Source organism: Halichoerus grypus, chromosome 2 (assembly GCF_964656455.1).
Source record: "Halichoerus grypus chromosome 2, mHalGry1.hap1.1, whole genome shotgun sequence".
NCBI lineage: Eukaryota > Metazoa > Chordata > Mammalia > Carnivora > Phocidae > Halichoerus > Halichoerus grypus.
In genome coordinates this window covers 198,007,246-198,026,042 of record NC_135713.1, presented here as the reverse complement: position 1 = coordinate 198,026,042, position 18,797 = coordinate 198,007,246, and the positions used below count along the sequence as shown (strand labels likewise).

Sequence of the window (18,797 nt, the reverse complement as noted above, 5' to 3'; positions counted from 1 at the left end):
CTCTATCCCGCTTATGTCCAGTGTCTAGGCCAGGCGAGTGGCCCAGCGGCGAGGGAGCAGGCAGAGGTGGAGCGAGGCCCCACCTGGGTAAGTCCAAGGCAGCACAAGGCTCTTCCCAGGTGAGCTAAACAATAAAATAATTTTGTTGACCTCACCTTTGCTAAAAGTTTTCTTATACTGCATGCAAATAATGCATTCAAATTTGCACTAAACATACTCTTCTTTACGGGCTTAGCTGTCTCCTGTGGCCTTCCTCATTTACTCCTAAAGGACTACACCCTTGGGACCTCACTTTGCTCTGGAGCCCACTGCCAGTTGCTTGGATGGGATTACCTGGCTGGTCTATCGGCCCGTGGACACGCTGGACAAGGAGGGTGGTTGTAGCCCGGGGTATCCGTGCAGCCCATATCATGGCTGTATGGGATTCCAAAGTAGTAATCAAAACCTGGAAGGGAAGCAACCGGTGAGCACCCCCCACTTGGCTTCTGTTCTATGAGCCTGCATTCTTACACCCAGGACAAAAATTTAATTTTCCATGATTTAATACTGCAGTGCTATGGAGTATGTAATTAAAAGAGGATTTGATTAATATCCCTTTGTAGTATGCAAAGAAAACACTTTGCTGGGTTCTGGCTGTAAGACTAGATTTGCAAAACATCTTGGGATTAGAGTTAACCCAGAGTGGGAGGAAATGGAGAGAAGTCTTGCACACCTACCATCCCCAGGGCACTTATGAACACATTCAGTAAGTAGGTGGTGAAAATCAAGTACATGCATGGCACTGTAAGGAATAAAATAGACTGCCCTCAAGGGCCTGAAGGGGAAGTAAGATACATAGATTAAACTATAAGAGGTCTAGATGAGGGTAATGGAGTACCAGGACAGTGCACCACGGAAAGGGTACAAGAAGCAGGAGGGGATACGAATGAACTCGGAGATAGGAATCAAGAAACCTGAGTGCCCAAGCCAGCAGGCTTTTTGAGACCATCTGGTCCAGGGACACAAATGTATGGCAGGTGCTCTCTCTTCTCAGTCCCAATGGCAGACACCACAAATCCAAAATGGCACCACTTCCTGCTGAGCAGGATCCAGTCTCAGGATCCATCCCCCACACCAGCACAGGACTCCAGAAATACGCACTCAAGGTGTCAACACCCCAATCTAGTTCAACCTCCTCATTTGTCAAGAGAAAACACCACCAGGTGGGAAGAGTATGTTCTGTGGTCATTTTTAGTGGAATAGCCAGGTCTTCACTTCCTTCACCTGCCACTCTTCACAAAGCACATGTGCAAGATGCCAGGGAAGCCCAATTGAGAAATGGGGCACAAGGGAAGAGAGGGGGAGGAAGGAGCACCAGAGAGGAGGAAGGAGTGGGACAGGGTGTTGGCTGGTGGGAGCCCGAGGCCGAAGGCTGGTTGCAGGCTGATTCTCTAGAAACCGTTCCCCAAATGCAAATATCTTCAGCCGCTTATGTTCCCCCATGTCTAGGAGAGAGCACTGCGGCCTCTTTCCATGGAGCTAGAGAGAGATATTGGGGTGGAGTGGGGAGGCGGAGAAGTCTACAGAATAGTCAGAGAACCACCTTTAAGGAAAAGGCCACCCGTTTGCTTGTAAGATAGCAGGAGCAGCTGGGATGCAAGCGCCAGGGAGGGACTGGGGAGAAGCCTGAGCAGCTGAGATAATGATAAATCACTTTCAAGTGAAAGTCTGTGGGTTCCCATCTGAAATGGAAGAGGCAGGTCAGTGGATAGCGGAAGCAAAAACCACAACTTTGGAAAGCCATCAATAATTTGGTGAATTGGACATTCAGAGAACGCACCAATCAGCAAACTGATTTTCAGATAATTGGCTCAGGCAGCTTGATCTTGGCCTATTCCCCAAGGTCAGAGAGTCAAAAGTCTGAGGCAGTGAATAGCTGCAGGAAGAAGGCAAGAAGGAGCATCTCCTGTTTGGGTTTATGGCCTCCTTCCATGAACCCATTGGACAATTTTTACTTCTTACCACACTGGACATGTCTAGACCTCCCAGGGGCCGAATGTTTCCTGAGGCGTGGACACCAATGGGCTCATGATGAGAAAGCCAAAAGGGCTAGCAGGCACCAAGGCGGGCGGGGGTGGTGGGCAGGAAAGACGCCAGGAGAGAAGAATGTGAGACCCACGGGAGCCCTAGGTCCCCCAAATACACCTAAGTGACCCTGTGAATGAAGATGTCCTAATTCAGGAGGGGTGTCCCCCAGAAGCAGGATGGCTTGAGCACTAGTGGAATCCTTTTACACCAAGATCTTTACTTTCTGTTTCCCAGGTAATAAGTTCCCCAAAGAATTCTTACCACGGAAGTTGGGGTGATAAGAGCCATGGTGTCCGAGATGCCATTTGCCTGTAGGAAAGCAAGAGAGAGACTTTCAGAGGAATCCCCGCGGGGTCTCCCAGTGCCTCTGGGGAGCTGAGCACATACGCAGTCCTCCACCCGTGTTGCCCTCTACAGAGGACAAGCAAAGAGAGGCTGCAAATGCTGTGTGAAAGTCAAGCCTCGCTCTCTGGGACTGAGAGGGAGTCCACGGGGACACAGAAAGCAAGCAAAGATGACTCAGGACCTATGCAGGAAAGCACACAGAGAAAAGGAAGGCAAGCCTTTACTGGAGGCCCAGAGACGCCAGCAGCCTGAGCTTCTGCCCCTCAAAGAGGGTTCAGTGCCCACAGCAACCCTGCGCTGCCCACTGCACCTGCGCCACCCTCCCGTGCCCTGCAGGGGCCCGGAGGACCAGCAAGGGCCCCAGATAGCCTTGGTTCCCTCCTGGTTTCATCATCTTCCTCTCTGGCCACGCTCAGCAGCCCACGGAGGCTGGATGCAAGACCACCTCCCCCTTCCCGGGGCTGTTCCGGTGCAGAGACGCTCGCCTGGACGTGCACGGCTGCTTCTCGCTCCGCACATATGTTTGGTGCGGGAGAATGACTGGGCGATGTGTGGCGGAAGCTCTGACCATGTTTGAACTCTCGGACCTGCTAATTCTGCTCTGAGGAGTAAAGACCCCAGGGAAACCACCCACGAGGCAAGGGGCAGAGAAAAGAATGTGGTCCAAAGATCTAAACAGTGCCAGCACTGAACAGCACGTAAGGGAAAGAAATAAACGGGCAACTGTGGGAGGATGGCTAAGTAAATTATTTACATGGCCCTGACAAAATACTACCAAACTATCTTTTAGAGACAAACGCATGTAGGAAAAGGTAATAATCAGGGAATCCAGGGAAAGGGCAGATGAGCGTCTATTATTCCCCTTTTGCAACTGCTCTGTAGCTTTGCGAAAAAATGTAATATAAAGCAGAGGGAAATGGATTAGGCACTATGTGGAATGCTTGGATTAAGCATTACATGGAAATCCAAAATTATATTAAAGTGTTTAAGTTATTTCTAAAATTATTAAAAGTATTGCAAATATGTAAAACTGTATTACATAGAAATATAAAATAATAGGAAAGGGGTTCAAAGGAGGACCAGGTGGTATGTATGATGGTGGAAAAACACATGGCGGTAGAGCCATGTTAGAAGCGAAGTGTGGGTGGGGCAAAGGGGCTTGATATTCCTTGGTGGGGTTTTTATTTTTCCCGTAAGCATGCTTATAGGAAGTTCGTGATGTCAACACATGGATGTGGTTGAACAGCCTCTCTCTGACATGCAATGAACAGTGAGGGGAAAGGGGGGCAGCTGAACAGTTAATATATAATCAGTGGCTCACTTGGAGTTCAAAGGCACGACGAGGGAAGGGCAAGTGAGATCCAGCTCAGCTCAGGAAGAACCCAGCCCCCTGTTGCCTCATAAAACTTTAGAGTCGGAGAGCCCTCGGGGCCAAACCCTTCCCAGCTGTGAGCATGACTCGGATGCAAGTGATGGGGCCACTAAGCCTACTCAGCCCACCGTGGGGGCTTCACAGTGAATATACCTCGGGGTACGGGCAGAAAGGGAATGAAAAGACAGGAGCCCAATCTGGACCTCCTCCCACTGGGGCTTGCCCTCCTGGGACAACGAATGCCACGCTCCAGTTTGACCCGCTGTAAAAGCATGTGGGGCTCCTTGACCCAGAGGAGGAGGCGGGGCCAACACCCGAAACGAGCCTCCAGGCACCAGTAACACCCTCCCTCGCCACTTCACGGACCCGGACCCGTGGTGGAGGGAGGCAGGAGTCCCACTGGACCCAGCTCTTGGGAAGTCAGAGTAACAAGCACCGGCAGCCCGAGGCCGCTGCTGGCACTGCGGCGTGGCCTTGGCCTCTGCGGGGAGGACCAGCAGTGAAGCAAAGCGTCGGAGCGAGGCTGGGCAGTCACACCGGTCTGGATGCACCCGCTCCGGGGTGGGCAGCACCGAACCTGTCCCCTCACCTGGCGGGAACTCGGTTTCCTCACACACATAATGGGGGAAATCATCCCCTCAGAAGGCACCTCCGGACCCCGATGCAAATAAACACTTAGCCCAGGGCCAGGCAGGTAGGAAATACTGAGTAAGAGGTGCCTACAGAAATAAAAGGAAAAGAAGCTGCGTGCCCACCCTGCGCCCCTGCCCGCACTTACCCGGCTAACAGAACCCTGGTTTTGTTCCGGGATCAGACACCCGTGCCCCAATCCGCGTCCTGAGCCCAGTCTCCCAGCCTTCCTTGCGGCGGGGCGTGGCCACGCAAATCCACCAATAAGAGGTCAGTGCATTTCCGCGCCGAGGGGTGGGCGTGTCCGAGAGGAGATTTGTTTTCCCGGTCGGTGCGAACAAAGGAGGCCCGCACCCCGTCTCCTCTGTTTTTCCTCCCTTGAAGCCGAATTATGGTGAACGGGACTGAAGCCGCTCTCTTGCAACCAAGAAGCAACGAGCATGAGGACAAAAGCTAAGGTACTGCGGACAGCGGAGCAGAAAAATAGCAATGGTTTCCGGGAGCCGCCGAGCCAATGAAAGCAATCACTCACCTCTCAGCTTATTATAACGGGAGGAAAATAGCTCCATATATGGTTTAGTTCCCTGTTAGGTCTTTTCAGTGACTTAGAGCTCAAAGCTTTGCGACCTTATACAGCAAGAAATAAACAAAAAGCAGACGGGAGCAGAAGAGGTGGCAGCATGCTGGGGCTACGCAAACGCAAGGCAGGCACCGCAGGAAGTGCTGTGGGAGATGGGGGTCCCCGGCTGCGGGGCTCCAGTGTTACCTATCATCCCAGTGACGTAGCCGGCTTGCTGCAGCACCTCCGCCAAGGTGGTCTCGTTGAGCGGCAGACCCCCCACAGAGGTGACCGCAAAGTTGTGCGTGACTCCGTTGCGAAGGCCAAGCCGGCCGGTGAGCAGGGAGGCCCGAGAGGGCGAGCAGGTGGAGGAAGCTGCGTGGAAATCCACAAACCTGCACAGAAAGAAAAGGGATTGGGCTCCTTCCGTCCACAGACAGCCAAACCAAGAGAAGTTCAATTCCTACCCAGTTCCCAGGATGCCAGTGCTGGAAAACGCTCAAAGACCACCCCTTGAAGGGACAGGTTAGGAAAATGAAGCTCAGAGAAGTAATGCAACTAATTCAGGGTCACACAGCTCATTCAGATTGGTTTGATCTGGTATATTTAGTGGATCCTCTTCATTCAAAGATTCCATATTTCCAATTCATCGACTCACTGAAACCCAACTGTATCTCCAAAATCAATACTTGTGGCTTTGAAGCGGTCACTCATGGACATTCCAAGATGTTCTAAAACTTTGTGTTTCCCCATATGCACAACCCTAGCTGAGGTTGACGAAGGTGACCTTCTTGTTTGGGCTCTCATACAGCAAGCAAATGTCCTCCTTTCCGCAGTCTACTGAATGCTATAGTTTTTACATTTTTGTGCTTTCTGTTGGTGATTTTGATGTTTAAAATGGCCCACACACATAGGGCTGAGGGCTGGCTACTTCAGCCTAATAGAGATGTGATGTGCCTTATGGAGAAAATACAAGTGTTAGATAAGCTTCATTCAGGAATGAGTTACAGGGCTGTTGGCCATGAGCTCAATGTTAATAAATCAAAAACTATATTAAATAAGATGTTTTTAAACAGAAACACACATAAAACAAGGTTCTGTGCTGATCTGTTGACAAAAACATAACCAGAGGCTTGCAGGAACTGAACTCTGTCGATCCCCTAGGAACAAGGTTCAGTATTCCGTAATTCAGTGTTCTCCGTGACTTTACAGAGTAACTACTGCCAGTAACAAGAACCAGCTATAACTATTACACGTGACGGGATGCTCAATCTTTTTTTGGACACTGTGGAGAAATATAAAAGAAGTCTAGCCATTTCCCTACCATCAGGAATGTGATTAAACTTCATGTCACTAATATAAATGGGGCAACTGACCTTGTGTGTCTCCTGATAGGATGATACGAAGTTGATCTCATCGAGGATTCTTTTTTTTTTTTTTTTTTAAAGATTTTATTTATTTATTTGAGACAGAGAGAATGAGAGAGAGAGAGAGCACATGAGAGGGGGGAGGGTCAGAGGGAGAAGCAGGCTCCCTGCCAAGCAGGGAGCCCGATGCGGGACTCGATCCAGGGACTCCAGGATCATGACCTGAGCCGAAGGCAGTCGCTCAACCAACTGAGCCACCCAGGCGCCCTCATCGAGGATTCTTGTCAAGAACATTTAACCTGAATCTAATTAGACCTCTGGACCTAATTTCCAGGTTATAGGAAATGTAGCTAATAGAAGAACAAATTAAATGACACCACAAGGAAATAATCTAACAAACCATTCTACACATCCTGTGACAACTGGTGTAGTTCTTCAAAAAGTCAATATCTGAGGGAAAAATGGGATAGAGGGGGGATATTCTATACTAAAGGACACGAAAGAGACAAACCAAATGTAATACATGATCCTTGGCTGAATCCCAGTTCAAACATGCTAACAGCACAATTGGGGGCTAATTAGGGAAATTTAATATGGACTGGATATAAGATGACATTGGGTGATCCTTGTCCATTTTCTTGATTATGGCCATGTAGAAGAATGTTTTTGTTCTTTTCTTTTTCTTCCAGTTGTATTGGCATATACATTGTATTCATTGAAGGTATACAACATAATGATTTGATACATGTATATATTGGGAAATGATCGCCACAATAAGTTTGATGAATTACTATCACTTCCCATAACTATGATTTTTCTTTCTTGCGATGAGGATTTTAAGATCTCCTCTCTTAGCAACTTTCAAACATACAATACAGTATGGTTAACTAGTCACCATGCTGTGTATCACATGCATAGAGCCCACTTATCTCATGACGAGGAGTTTGTACCTTTTGACCCCCTCCACTCATTTCCCCACCACACCCCACCCCCACCCCTGGCAACTGCCAATCCATTCTCTGCATCTGTGAGTTTGGTTTTTTTAGATTCCACATTTACATGAGATCATATAATATTTGTGTTTCTCTGTCTGATTCCCTTTACCTAGCATGCTGTCCACACCCATGTTGTCACAAATGGCAGGATTTCCTTCTTTTTTACAGATGAATAATCTTCTGTTGTCTATGTATACCACATTTTTATTACATTAGGAATATATTTTTATTACATTAAGGAAGTTATTACATTAAGAATGGTTTTATTCTCAAGAGATACATGCTATGGTGTTTATAATAAAAGAACATGTCTGCACTCTTCAAATGACTCAGGAAAAACACCACCACCTTATTTACAGGTAGTACAAATACAAACAAAAACGGCAAAATGTTAACAATGGTGGAGTATACTGATGTTTGACTCTTCTTTTCACTTTCTTTTATGTTTGAGATTTTTTAATATTAAAGGTTAATAATTAATGTTTAATAGTATAAGTTTCAAAAGGATGACAACCCGGAGTCTAGAATGAGCAGGGCAGTGGCAGGGTGGGTGGCCAGCCTGAGCGGGAGGGTAGGGGAGGTAGGGAGGGGCAGCTTAACGTACAGCTCGGCGTGTCGGAACCACGCGTGTCCAGGGTGCCTGGAGCCGGGTCCCCCTGCTGAGCCGCCACCCTGGGCAGAGTGAAGCCCAAGGTCCGATGGGGTAAGGGACTGGCCTACAGACACCAGGTCAGCAGAGCCAAGCAGGGCTCGGTGCCTCTCCCCTCCTCTCCCCGCCTCTCCCCTCCTCTCCAAATCTGACCCATCCTCACCCAGCAGCCGAAGGTGGGCCTTAAAGTGCCCCCTCTGACCACTGCTTAATGAATGAAATGATTGGCCTGCTCCACTCCCCCATGGCCCATCTTTTGGGCCTCTCCTTCCCTCCCCACCGCGGGCACCAGCACACAGTCTTCGTCCAGGTCTGCAAAATGCCCGCTCCTTCCCGAGGTCAGCTTCCCCCTGGCACACTCTCCCAGATCTTCGCATGGCCTTTCCTCCCCCTTCGGTTTTCCTGCAAGGGGGCCTCTGCTGTCCTCTAATCAGGCACCCTGGGGCGTACTTGGTAGCACTGACCCCAACCCCAATTATCTGGTATGTTTTTGTGTCCTTTCATTCTGGGCCATCCTCCCTCCATGCAAGCTCCCTGTGAGGAGGAGGAAGGCTTGGCCTACGTTGCTCATTGCTTGTGGCTCGCTGCTCGTTGCTTATCTCCAGCTCCTAAAACAGGACTCTATAAATACAGGGGGAAGGGAGGGGAGAGGATGGGGAGAGGATGGGGAGAGGATGGGGAGAGGATGGGGAGAGGGGGAGAGGTCTGTCCTTCCCAGCAACTTCATTGAAAATGTAACCAAACCTCAAAATAAGTATTATTGGGAAGTGGGATGAGGGGGCAGGGGGCTCGCTGAGCACATTCACCAAAAGTTACAAAGATTACGTGCAGCCACGGAGGTTGCAAGCCTAAGCGTCACGATGTGAAGCGTCACGATGTGAAGCGTCACGATGTGAAGAGATAGGACATCAGGGGACCCATGGGAAAGCAAGGGGATGAGGTCACAGAGAGCAGTGCCTGTTTAAACACTCCCTTCCCACACACCGTAGAGCCTGGCTCACCACCTGCCCCCTACATTAGGGCCTCAGGTCTCCGCCATAACCCCACACCTGGACGGTGGTGGCCCCCAAACCGACTGAAAGCAGCTCTAGACCGAGACTGGCCACTTGCCCAGGCGAGCCTGCCCAGGGCCGTGCTTGCTCGGGGGACTTAGGGCAGCCTGGGGACATTTCCTTGTTTTCTGTGCTCTCACAGAGGCCAGCCTGGGGCAAGAAAAGGGGGAAATGCATACAAATCCCTGCTTCTCTGAGCATACTATTTCTTGCAGAAGACGTGTTTAAAAGGGACTCCCCCTGCAGCCTCTCTCCTGCTGGCTGCCAGGTCCAACTGGACTAAAGAAAGCCCCAGGAGTCTGTAATGTTTCCACACCCCTCCGAGACGCCCTGGGGAGCTCCCCTCAGTCTGCTCACAGCGGACAGGGAGGGCCCTGAACACCCTGCCCTTCACACTGACCTTGGCATTTGCAGGGGTGACGGCCCTGGAGGGCAGTCAGGACTGCAACGCGTGTCAGCAACAGTGGTTTCCTCCTCTCTTGTTCCTTTCCCTTTCTCTCTCTCTCTTTTTTTAAAGATTTTATTTATTTGCTTGTCAGAGAGAGAGAGAGAGCACACAAGCAGGGGGAGTGGGAGAGGGAGAAGCAGACTCCCTGCTGAGCAGGGAGCCCGATTCGGGGCTCGATCCCAGGACCCCAGGATCATGATCTGAGCCGAAGACAGATGTTTAACCAACTGAGCCACCCAGGTGCCCCTTTCTCTCTCAAGCCTAGGGATTATAACGAAAAACTTTTAACATCTTACAAACTAATGACCATGTGACCCAGCAATTCCACCACCAGGACTGGGATCCTCCACAAGAAGTGGAATCAGGTACTCAGACACGTACTGCCACGTTCATAGTCATGGCTGCACTCTGCCCCGTGGCTGAAAGGTGGAGGGGGCACAGTTGGCTATCCGCGGGCGGGTGGACAGACAAAATGTGGCCCATCCACGCGTTGGGATACTATTCATCCATGCGCTGGAATGTTATTCATCCACGAAAGGGAACCAAGCAACGACACCTGCTACAACGTGGATGAACCCTGAAAACACGACATGAGTGGAAGAAGCCCATCACAAAAGGCCATCGATTGTACAGTTCCCTTTATATGAAATGCCCCAAGTCAGTAAATCCACAGGGGTGGAAAACAGAGGCTGGAGGGAGGAGGGGCACAGAGAGAATATGCTTCGTGGGTAGGGGGTTTCCTTTTAGGATGATGAAAATATTTTGAAACTGGATAAGGATAGTAGTTGTAAATATCACTGAGTTGTTCACTTTAAAATGGTTAATTGGGGGGCACCTGGGTGGCTCAGTCGGTTGAGCGTTTGCCTTCGGCTCAGGTCATGATCTCAGGGTCCTGGGGTCGAGCCCTGCATCTAAGGATCAGGCTCCCTGCTCAGCAGGGAGTCTCCTTCTCTCTCTTCCCCTCCCCCTGCTCATGCGCTCTCTCTCTCTCTTTCTCTCCCCCCTCTCTGTCTCTCAAATAAATAAATAAAATCTTTAAAAAAAATAAAATGGTTAATTTTATGTCCTGAGAATTTCACTTCAATTAAAAAAACAATCCAAATCTTACAGACTAAGAGGAAAATGCCAGATTCTGGCTGAAGAGACCCATGAAGCTAGGTGTCAGGTCTGCAGTTCTTCAGATGGGAAAATACTCATTTATAACTCGGGTGGTGATCTGTCATTTCATTCAATTTAGTCCCAAACTAATGATAAAGCAGCAAGCAGGGGCAGATCTGTGACAGATGCTGAGGAAGGACAGAAACAGCCCCCGTCCTCAGTGACCTTACAGTCTAGTTTCTGAACAAAAGCCTTACGGTCATTTCTACTTTCCTAGGAATGGTTACACCCACTTACTTAGCACTAACTTTGGGCACAGCCCTTTACGAGGGTTAACGCATTTAACACAGCAGCCCCAGGATGCGCTGTTGTAAGCACTGCCGGTATAGATGGGGAGACTGAGGCAGCGGGACCCACGGCCAGACACGGTCCAATGCCTTGTTCCCCAGGCATTCTGCTTCGTGCCGGCCCCCAGCCTTACACAGCACAGCTAGGTTTCCACGGGCAGCCTTTAAACTCAGGCCCATCCAATCCCAAATCCCCTGTGCGTGCCACGTAACTACACTGCCTCCATTAGGAAGTCCAGAGTGCGTCTGGAAAGCCGAAGCGAAGGCACTGGGAGTGCCCACTCCACGGGCCTGACTTGGGAGGACACCCACCGCGAGAGACAGAGGGAGGTTTTTAAGCAGAGAGGAAACGTGCCCAGTCCCTCAGACTCAGGGGAAGGGAGGCAGAACAGGTGGCCCAAGAAGAAATTTCGAGGCTTCATCCAAAGACTGGTGTGGGCCACACACACACACACACGCACATGCACACGCACACACGCACACACACACACACATCTCCAAATGCAGCTGGCTGTGAAATGAGAGAATTGCTAACTGGGCATCAGAAAAGCTCCTTGAAATAACATGACAAAACACTGATATGATCAATCCAGGTTTGGCCCCGGAGCCTCCAATCCTGAAAACCTTCAAGAGAAAAACCAGACACCTGAACATCTGGGCTCCGTGGAGTCCTGCCTGAAAACAAGAGGCCACACTCACCAGCTTTGGCATCTCTTGAGCAAGCCATGCTTCTGGGAATTCATGTTTCCCGAAAGACGAGTTCTGCACTGGGCTTCCTCGGCTCCAGACATCCTCAGCCCACACCAGCGGGTTCCCCACAGCCTCCCCTCCACAGAACTTACCCCGAAGATGGCTACACAGGTACCGAGGGAGGCCTCTCTGCAGGCCTCAGGGAGCCCAGGGACTCTGGCTTCCCACCCGCCCCCAACATTCCTTCCTGACCCTCAGTCCCCTGGGGCTGAAGACGCATTGCGGCTTTCCCTCCCCCAATCCCTATGTGCCCATTTCCCAGGCACGGGCTTCTCCAAACCATCCCTACCTGCCAGACATCCTGGGGCCCCAAGGGTCCTGGATGGTGTAGGCAGCCAGCAACTCCCACTCTTCAAATTCCAAGCCAAGGTCCACCTTGCAGATCACACTGTTGCTCCCAAGACAAACACTCATCTCTGCCAGGCCTTTTCTGTTCTCTTCCTCCCGAGATTGAAGCTCATGACCCTCCCAGCTCCCACTCCTAAATATCTGTCCCTTGTAATAATTCTTATCACTCGCAGCTCCTGCTTATCAAGCACTTACTACAACCCAGGCACTTTACATCCATAGCAGGTGTGAGCATCTGTTAACCCTGGATTCATCCGTTCTGTAAGCTCTGTGTGGGCCGGCCCAGGCTTGTTGGTGTCCTCTATTTACTATAACAGAACCAGCTGCACAATTTGCAGGGCCCTGTGCAAAAGAAAACAAGGGAGCCCTTGCTCAGAATTTACTAAGCACTTCAAGATGGCAATGACGGAGCTTTAAACCAAGAGCAGGGCCCTCCTAAAGCACGGGGCCATGTGTGCTGGCACAGGGCACATGCCCATAGAGCTGGCCCTGCCCAGCCACATCAGTTCAGTCTAGGACCCCAGTCGTCCCTTGGCCCACCGGGCTTCCCAGAGCAAGAAGGTAAAGGCCCACCGGTCTTGGGCCCCAGACATCGCTCCCATGTGGTACGTGTTGTTTCCTCTGCCAGTCTCTGCAAGTTTAGCTGGTTCTGCACACCCGCTCCTCCCCTTCCAGTCTTCCCTATCTCAGGAAATAGTACCGCCTCTCACTCGGTTACTCAGTCCAAAGGAGTCATCTTGATTCCTCTCTTTCCCTCCCCCTCCACAGCCAAACTATTAGCACACTCCTGAGAAGACTCCACTTTCAAATATATGCAGAATCTCTCCATTTCTCTCCATCCACCTGCTAACATCCTAGTCCAAGCTACTATCATCTTGCACCCAGACTACTACCATAGTCCATATTACAGTCTCCCCAGGGCCACCATGTTGTATAACCCCAGGGGCATCCCCAACAGCCATTCACGCTGTTGTCCGGAGTTGAGCAGTGCACCATCTGCCCATCTGTATGTGACCACCCTGCTCCCCACTTCCATTCCTGCTCCCAATTCCACCTCCCCCCCACCCCCATTTGCATGGGGCAGCCAAAGTAATCTCAAAAACTGCTTTTCAGCTAACATTCATTTCTGGCTGGAAGCCCTCTCACGGGTTCTCACCACAATCTAAGTAATTCCCAAGTCATTATGGTGGCCACCAGGCCCTCCATCATTGCTGCCCAGCCCGGGCACTGGAGCCCACAGAAAGGGCCAAATGGGCCACAGGCTTTCCAAGATCAGGTTCCTCTCAGCCCCAGGGATAGCCAGATGGGGCCCCGGGCAACTGGAGGCCCCAGGGCAGTCCTACCCCAGCTGGGTGTGTTCTCTGCCGAATTCCAGGGAAAAGCAGTCCTCTGAGAGCACAGCACAGAGATAGCCCTTGGGGCAGGGCACCCAGCTGGTCACCTCCAACCCCTGGGAGCCTCAGTGGAGATCAGCCAGCCACAGCAGAGTTTGCTGGGGGAGCTACGGGGAGGAACCCACAGCCCTTTCCAGCGGGCAGCTCACACTTCAGTAGAAGTGTTAGGACATGTGGATTAGAAGAGAAAGCCCCATAAGAGAAATACAAAGCAAGCGCTGTGGGAGGCAGAGTGATAGGAAGGGTAAACATGTGGACAAATGAGGGTGTGTTAAATCCCAGCCTCCACTCCCTCCAGTGTGAGACTAGACAGGTAACTTCATGTTGGCCTCAGTATCTTCCTCTGCAAAATGGGCATAACACACCTGCTTCACCAGCTTATTTGAGGAATTCAGTGGGATGATGTGCACAAAGCACCTAGCAGAGCTCCAGGTAGAGAGCAGGCTTTTAAAAACTCACGGTAGTCAAGGTAATTGGTGTCATGACTCGCTAAATGGGGGAAGACAGAACATTCCAGGTATGCAGGAGAGCATTGTGCTGGGCACCAACTGTTGGGACTCGGGGGAGGCATGGCCCCTGGCTCCTGCTCACACTCTCCAGGCATCACAGTCCCTGCCACATGCATGTCACACGTCACCCCGGCCTCAGTGCGGGGTGCACACAGCACCAAGCTCAGCGTCCTCCCTCCAAGACCCCCGTGTCCGCCTCCCTCCCAGTAAACCTGGCTGGGGGCTGAGACATCATCTTCAAGTCCTTCTTTGCCACTTCCCACCTCCTTCAGCTCCTCCTACTCCCAACAATGCCACCCGGGACGTATATAGCCATTGTCCCTCACCCAGATCACTTCAGTGACCCTCCAAGATGCCAGGTTCACTCGCCTCAGCCCATGCTAGCATGCAGACCAGTAGTGGGTCATGCCAACCATGGACCCCAAGTCTTCAGTGACTTCCTTCTGCATGGCCACCATAACCCACCAGGCTCTGGCTCAACCTAACTCTTCAACCTTCTGAGTCCCTGCTACCTGATGTGGGCTGAACTGTGTCCCCCCAAAAGATAGGTTGAAGTTCTAACCCCCGTCCCTCAGAATGTGACCTTATTGGGAAATAGGGTCACTGGGGATGTGACCGGTTAAGGTGAGGTCATGCTGGGTTAGGGCGAGTCCTTCACCTCCTAGGACCGGTATCCCGATAAGAAGAGGAGAGAGACAGCGAGGAGAATGCCACGAGAAGACACAGAGACGCACAGAGGGAAGGTGGTCACACGATGACGAAGGCAAGGGATGGACACTGCCATGAGCTAAGGAATGCCTGGGGCTACCAGAAACTGGAAGAGGCAAGGAAGGAAAATATCCTAGAGGAAAAACAGCTCTGCCAACATCTTCATTTCTCACTTCTGCGGCTGTTACAGGATAGGAGCCCAGAATGTCACAGTGAACAACATCAAACCCTGCTCTCAAGTTGCCCAAAGTTCAGTAAGGGAGGTGGACAATCCCAGCGTGTGAGAGAGCTCCAAGAACAGTAAGCACAGGGTGTTCTGGAAGCATGCAAGGTGTGCATACATGCGTGTTGAGGAAGCAAGCACTTCTCAAAAGAAGCCACACGTAAGCTGAGACCTAAAGTATAAATAGGCATTAACTTTATGTTTGTCTCATCATAATAAAAATAGCTGCCATTTATCAAGGGACTACCACCCCGATCGTACTGCATGTATGATTTCAAATGCCTAGGATTCCCATTTTACAGATAAGGGAGGTGAGGCAGAGAGAGTTTAAGCAGCTTTCCCAAGACCATGCAGCTGGTACGTGTGCAGATGCACCTTACTCTGTCCAGTCACTGTGCCGTAGGCAAGACCGTAGACCCCTATATTTGGGGAACGACAGAATTAGAACTTCAACCCAGGTCCGCCCAACCAAAATCCCATGCGCTTTCTACTCCCTTTACACCTGAGAGAAGGCTGGCTGGAACTGGGCCAATCCAGAGGTTGGTAAGGTAAATCCAGAGGAAACTACCTAAGGTAGGTGACTAGTCTTGGGCTAGGGAGGTCCCGAGACTCACCTCTGGTGGCGCCAGCCCCAAGAGCCTGACTCACACCCACACAAACCATGTGAGCCCTAGAGAGACACCGGAATGCCTGTCTCCCAGCTAGCTCCAGGGATGAGGGCAGGAACCACAGTGTCAGAGGGATCAACAAGTTTTCTTCCTGGGCATGAATTACAGGGGAAGTCAGAATCCAAAGTTTGCCTTGGTGAGCATGGAGTTAATTAATGCTAAGAGAATTCTAATGGATCACAGAAAAATCCTTCAATTTGCTAAACTTAGGGAAATTCTGTCCTCTGTGGAGCGAGCATTGTCAGTGGGTCTGGGCTGCACAAAGGGCTGTTGACCACAATTTTCTTCCCTGGCACTCGGGACTGAAAGCCCTAACCTCTATATGATGGTATTTGCAGGTGGGGGCTTTGGGAGGTAATTGGTTTTAGATGAGTTCACAAGGGTAGAGTCCCTATGATAGGATTAGTGTTTTTATAAGAGGAAGAGACCAAAGATCTCTCTCTCCCCCCTCCATGTGACACACAGGGAGAAGGGGGCCATCTGCAGCCAGGAAGAGGGTCCTCAGCAGAACCCGACCACCCTAGCAATCTGATCTTGGACTTCCTAGCTTCCAGAATGGTGAAAAATAATTCCTATTGTTTAAGCCACCCCTTCTATTGTATAGTAGCCCCAGTGGACCAGTACACATGGGCAGAGCCCGAAACGCATTGCCTAGATGTTGTCCCTGCTTGCCTGTCTTTCACGACCATCCTGGGGACAGGCTCTCCTTGAACACACACCACCTCCCTCGTGGGAGCAGCTTTTGTGCATTCCTCCCCAGACTGTGGGTTCTGTGAGGACAGGGTCGGAGTTGCAACAGCAGCTTGGTGACATGGGGCCATTCCAGCAAAATCTGGTGGGCGAGCAAACAAAACTTGAAGAGCTCATTTGGTTGGAAAACATACATTCGTCTGTTTTGCCCAAAATCGCTCAAGCTGATGCTCTTGAGGGTTCAATTCTTTCCCCACCTGTGTGAAAGTTCACATAGCTTAACGCTCAGAAACAATCTTCTCTCCCTTATTTCCAAGTCTCTGGGGAGCCCTGACCATACCCTCACCGCACCGCCCCCCAAAAAAACCCTCACAACACCCCATGCGGCCCAGTGAACTGACCTGCCCGTCACCTTTCCTCTCTCTCAGCCTCTGTCTCTGTTCGGCGGAGACTAATTAATAAGTGATAAAATGGTCTTGCTATTTGGAAAGCTCCTTTTGTTTTCTCCCAAATCTATCTGGGCAGGCTCAGGCCAGTTCACCAACAGGGGTCCTAATTAAAGTCTGCAAATACATTGTAAAGGCAAGCTAGAAGTAGAGAGCCAGACATTACAGCAGCCTGTTAAGAGGAAAATCAACGCAAATTAAGCCACAGCCAGACAGAAACCAAAGCAACTTGCCATCACATAAATTATGTGTATTAGAATCAGAAAACATTGGTGCTGGAAACGCTGCCCCGAAAGGCCCTGGAGAGACATAACATTGTGAAGTTGAGCATGTCCAGCCTTCATTTATGAGGAATTTAAAATAGATGATAGGCTTTTCTGTGGTCACTCTCTCAATTGCTGTGTGCCTGGAATAAGGACTATCTTCGCTCCATTCATAATATAAAGTCTTGGAGGCGGAAATAGGTTTCAAAAATTATCTGCTGTGGCCTTTGTGTGTAGAGGGTTGGGAGCGGGAGGTGAGGACTGGAGAAATACGTTAGTGGGACTCACCAACGCAACTTGGCCTCCATGTTGCCTTCTGTTAAATGGGAAGACCGCCAAGTTGGCACTCAGAAAGTTGTCAGGTGGGGTCACTGAGGTAACCGACACGCAGGCCCTTTGCAAACTACACACAAATGTGGCAGCGAAGAGTAAACCTGGCGTGTTTTACTCATCATCCGTCCATCCATCCATCCATCCATCCTTCCATCCTTCCATCCATCCACTCATACTCTTGTTCTATTCAAAAAAAAGATTCCTGGCAGCTGAGCTGGCTATGATCCTTGGCAATTTCCCTCTTTCCAACATTCTCGTTGTGGATATGAGTACATTCAAGCTCAAGGAAGCACACATACAAGGCACATGACAAGATGTGTGCCCCCCACACACACACACACCGGCATCTCGGCGCCTCTTAGATTGGACAGCTCTCCACTGCCACAACCCTGAGCCATGCCATCCTGGAGGTTCCTGCAATCTGCCCACTGCCCTCCCAGCCGCCAATGTGGGCCACCGCTTGTAAGCCCGAGCGATCCATCTCAAATGCAGGCCGACGCCTTCAGTCCTCAGAGCCCCCACTGCCTCTGGGACCAAGTCCAAACACTTGAGCGTGCACACGAGACCCTTCACCAGGGGTCTCGTCCATTGGTCCAGCCTCACATTCCCTGTCCCAGCCACACTCAACCCCTGGAATGGCTGCCCTGGGAGAGCGAGGGCTTCTTGTTGTTTGGATCAGGGATGTATTCCCAGCACCTAGGACAGTGCCAGTGGAAGCCTCCAGGAATATGTGTCCAGTGAAAGGGCACTTTTCATTTCTGGGTCTTTGCTCCTGTTTTTCCCTCTGCCTACAACACGCTTTCCTCCCCCTTCATCTGGCTAATTCCTACTCATCATTAAGGTCTCAACAGTGAGGTCCTTTATCCAGTACCTCTTGGCTTCCCTCTGGAGAAATGGCCTCTCTCTTCCTGCAGCCCCACAGGACTGTCTTTAACATGCTTCTGCTCTGGGTGGGTTCTATCATCCGAAAGGCAAGAAGCCCAGCATGGACCATTCTCATTCTTGACTGTGACCAATGGGTAAATAACATGCTCATTCTATCCCAGAGGATTCAAATTCAGTTCCATCCAATCCAGGTTATTAAAGCCCTGGGGCAGGGGGCAAGAGGTACGGGGGGTTTCCTGTTCATACAACACATTTCCATTCTGCACACTAAAAGCTGCTTTTCTTGGGGTGTCTGGGTGGCGCAGTCGGTTGGGTGACTGATCTCAGTTTCAGCTTAGCTCATGATCTCAGGGTTGTGATCTTGGGGTCATGGGATCAAGCCCCACATCAGGCTCCACGCTCAGCTCAGAGTCTGCTTGAGATTCTCTCTCTCTCTCTTCTTCTGTCCCTCTCCCTGTACTCTTTCAAATGAATAAATTAATCTTTAAAAATAAATACATAAAAATAAAAGCTGCTTTTCTTGGCTTCTTCACCACCTGGCTGGAAGCCTCTTAAGGCACAGCTAGCTGGGGTCTTCCAGCATTTGTCCTATGACGGGCTCTTAACAGAGATTCCTTGCCAAATGACTATAGTCGGGAGACTTGAAAGGAG

At 50.6% G+C, this 18,797-nt stretch overlaps 1 protein-coding gene across 3 annotated transcripts in view; it reads right to left on the bottom strand.

Annotated features, from left to right (window-relative positions):
• ARSG (arylsulfatase G) overlaps positions 1-18,797 on the bottom strand; it is a 101,154-nt gene that overhangs the window by 38,039 nt on the left and 44,318 nt on the right. For all 3 annotated transcript variants that reach the window (XM_078065985.1, XM_078065987.1, XM_078065986.1), the window contains exons 3-5: positions 5,181-5,368; positions 2,329-2,376; positions 334-445 (exon numbers count right to left, since the gene is read on the bottom strand). In XM_078065985.1, coding sequence (XP_077922111.1) covers positions 334-445; positions 2,329-2,376; positions 5,181-5,368 — 348 coding nt within the window. The remainder of the gene's footprint in view (positions 1-333; positions 446-2,328; positions 2,377-5,180; positions 5,369-18,797) is intronic.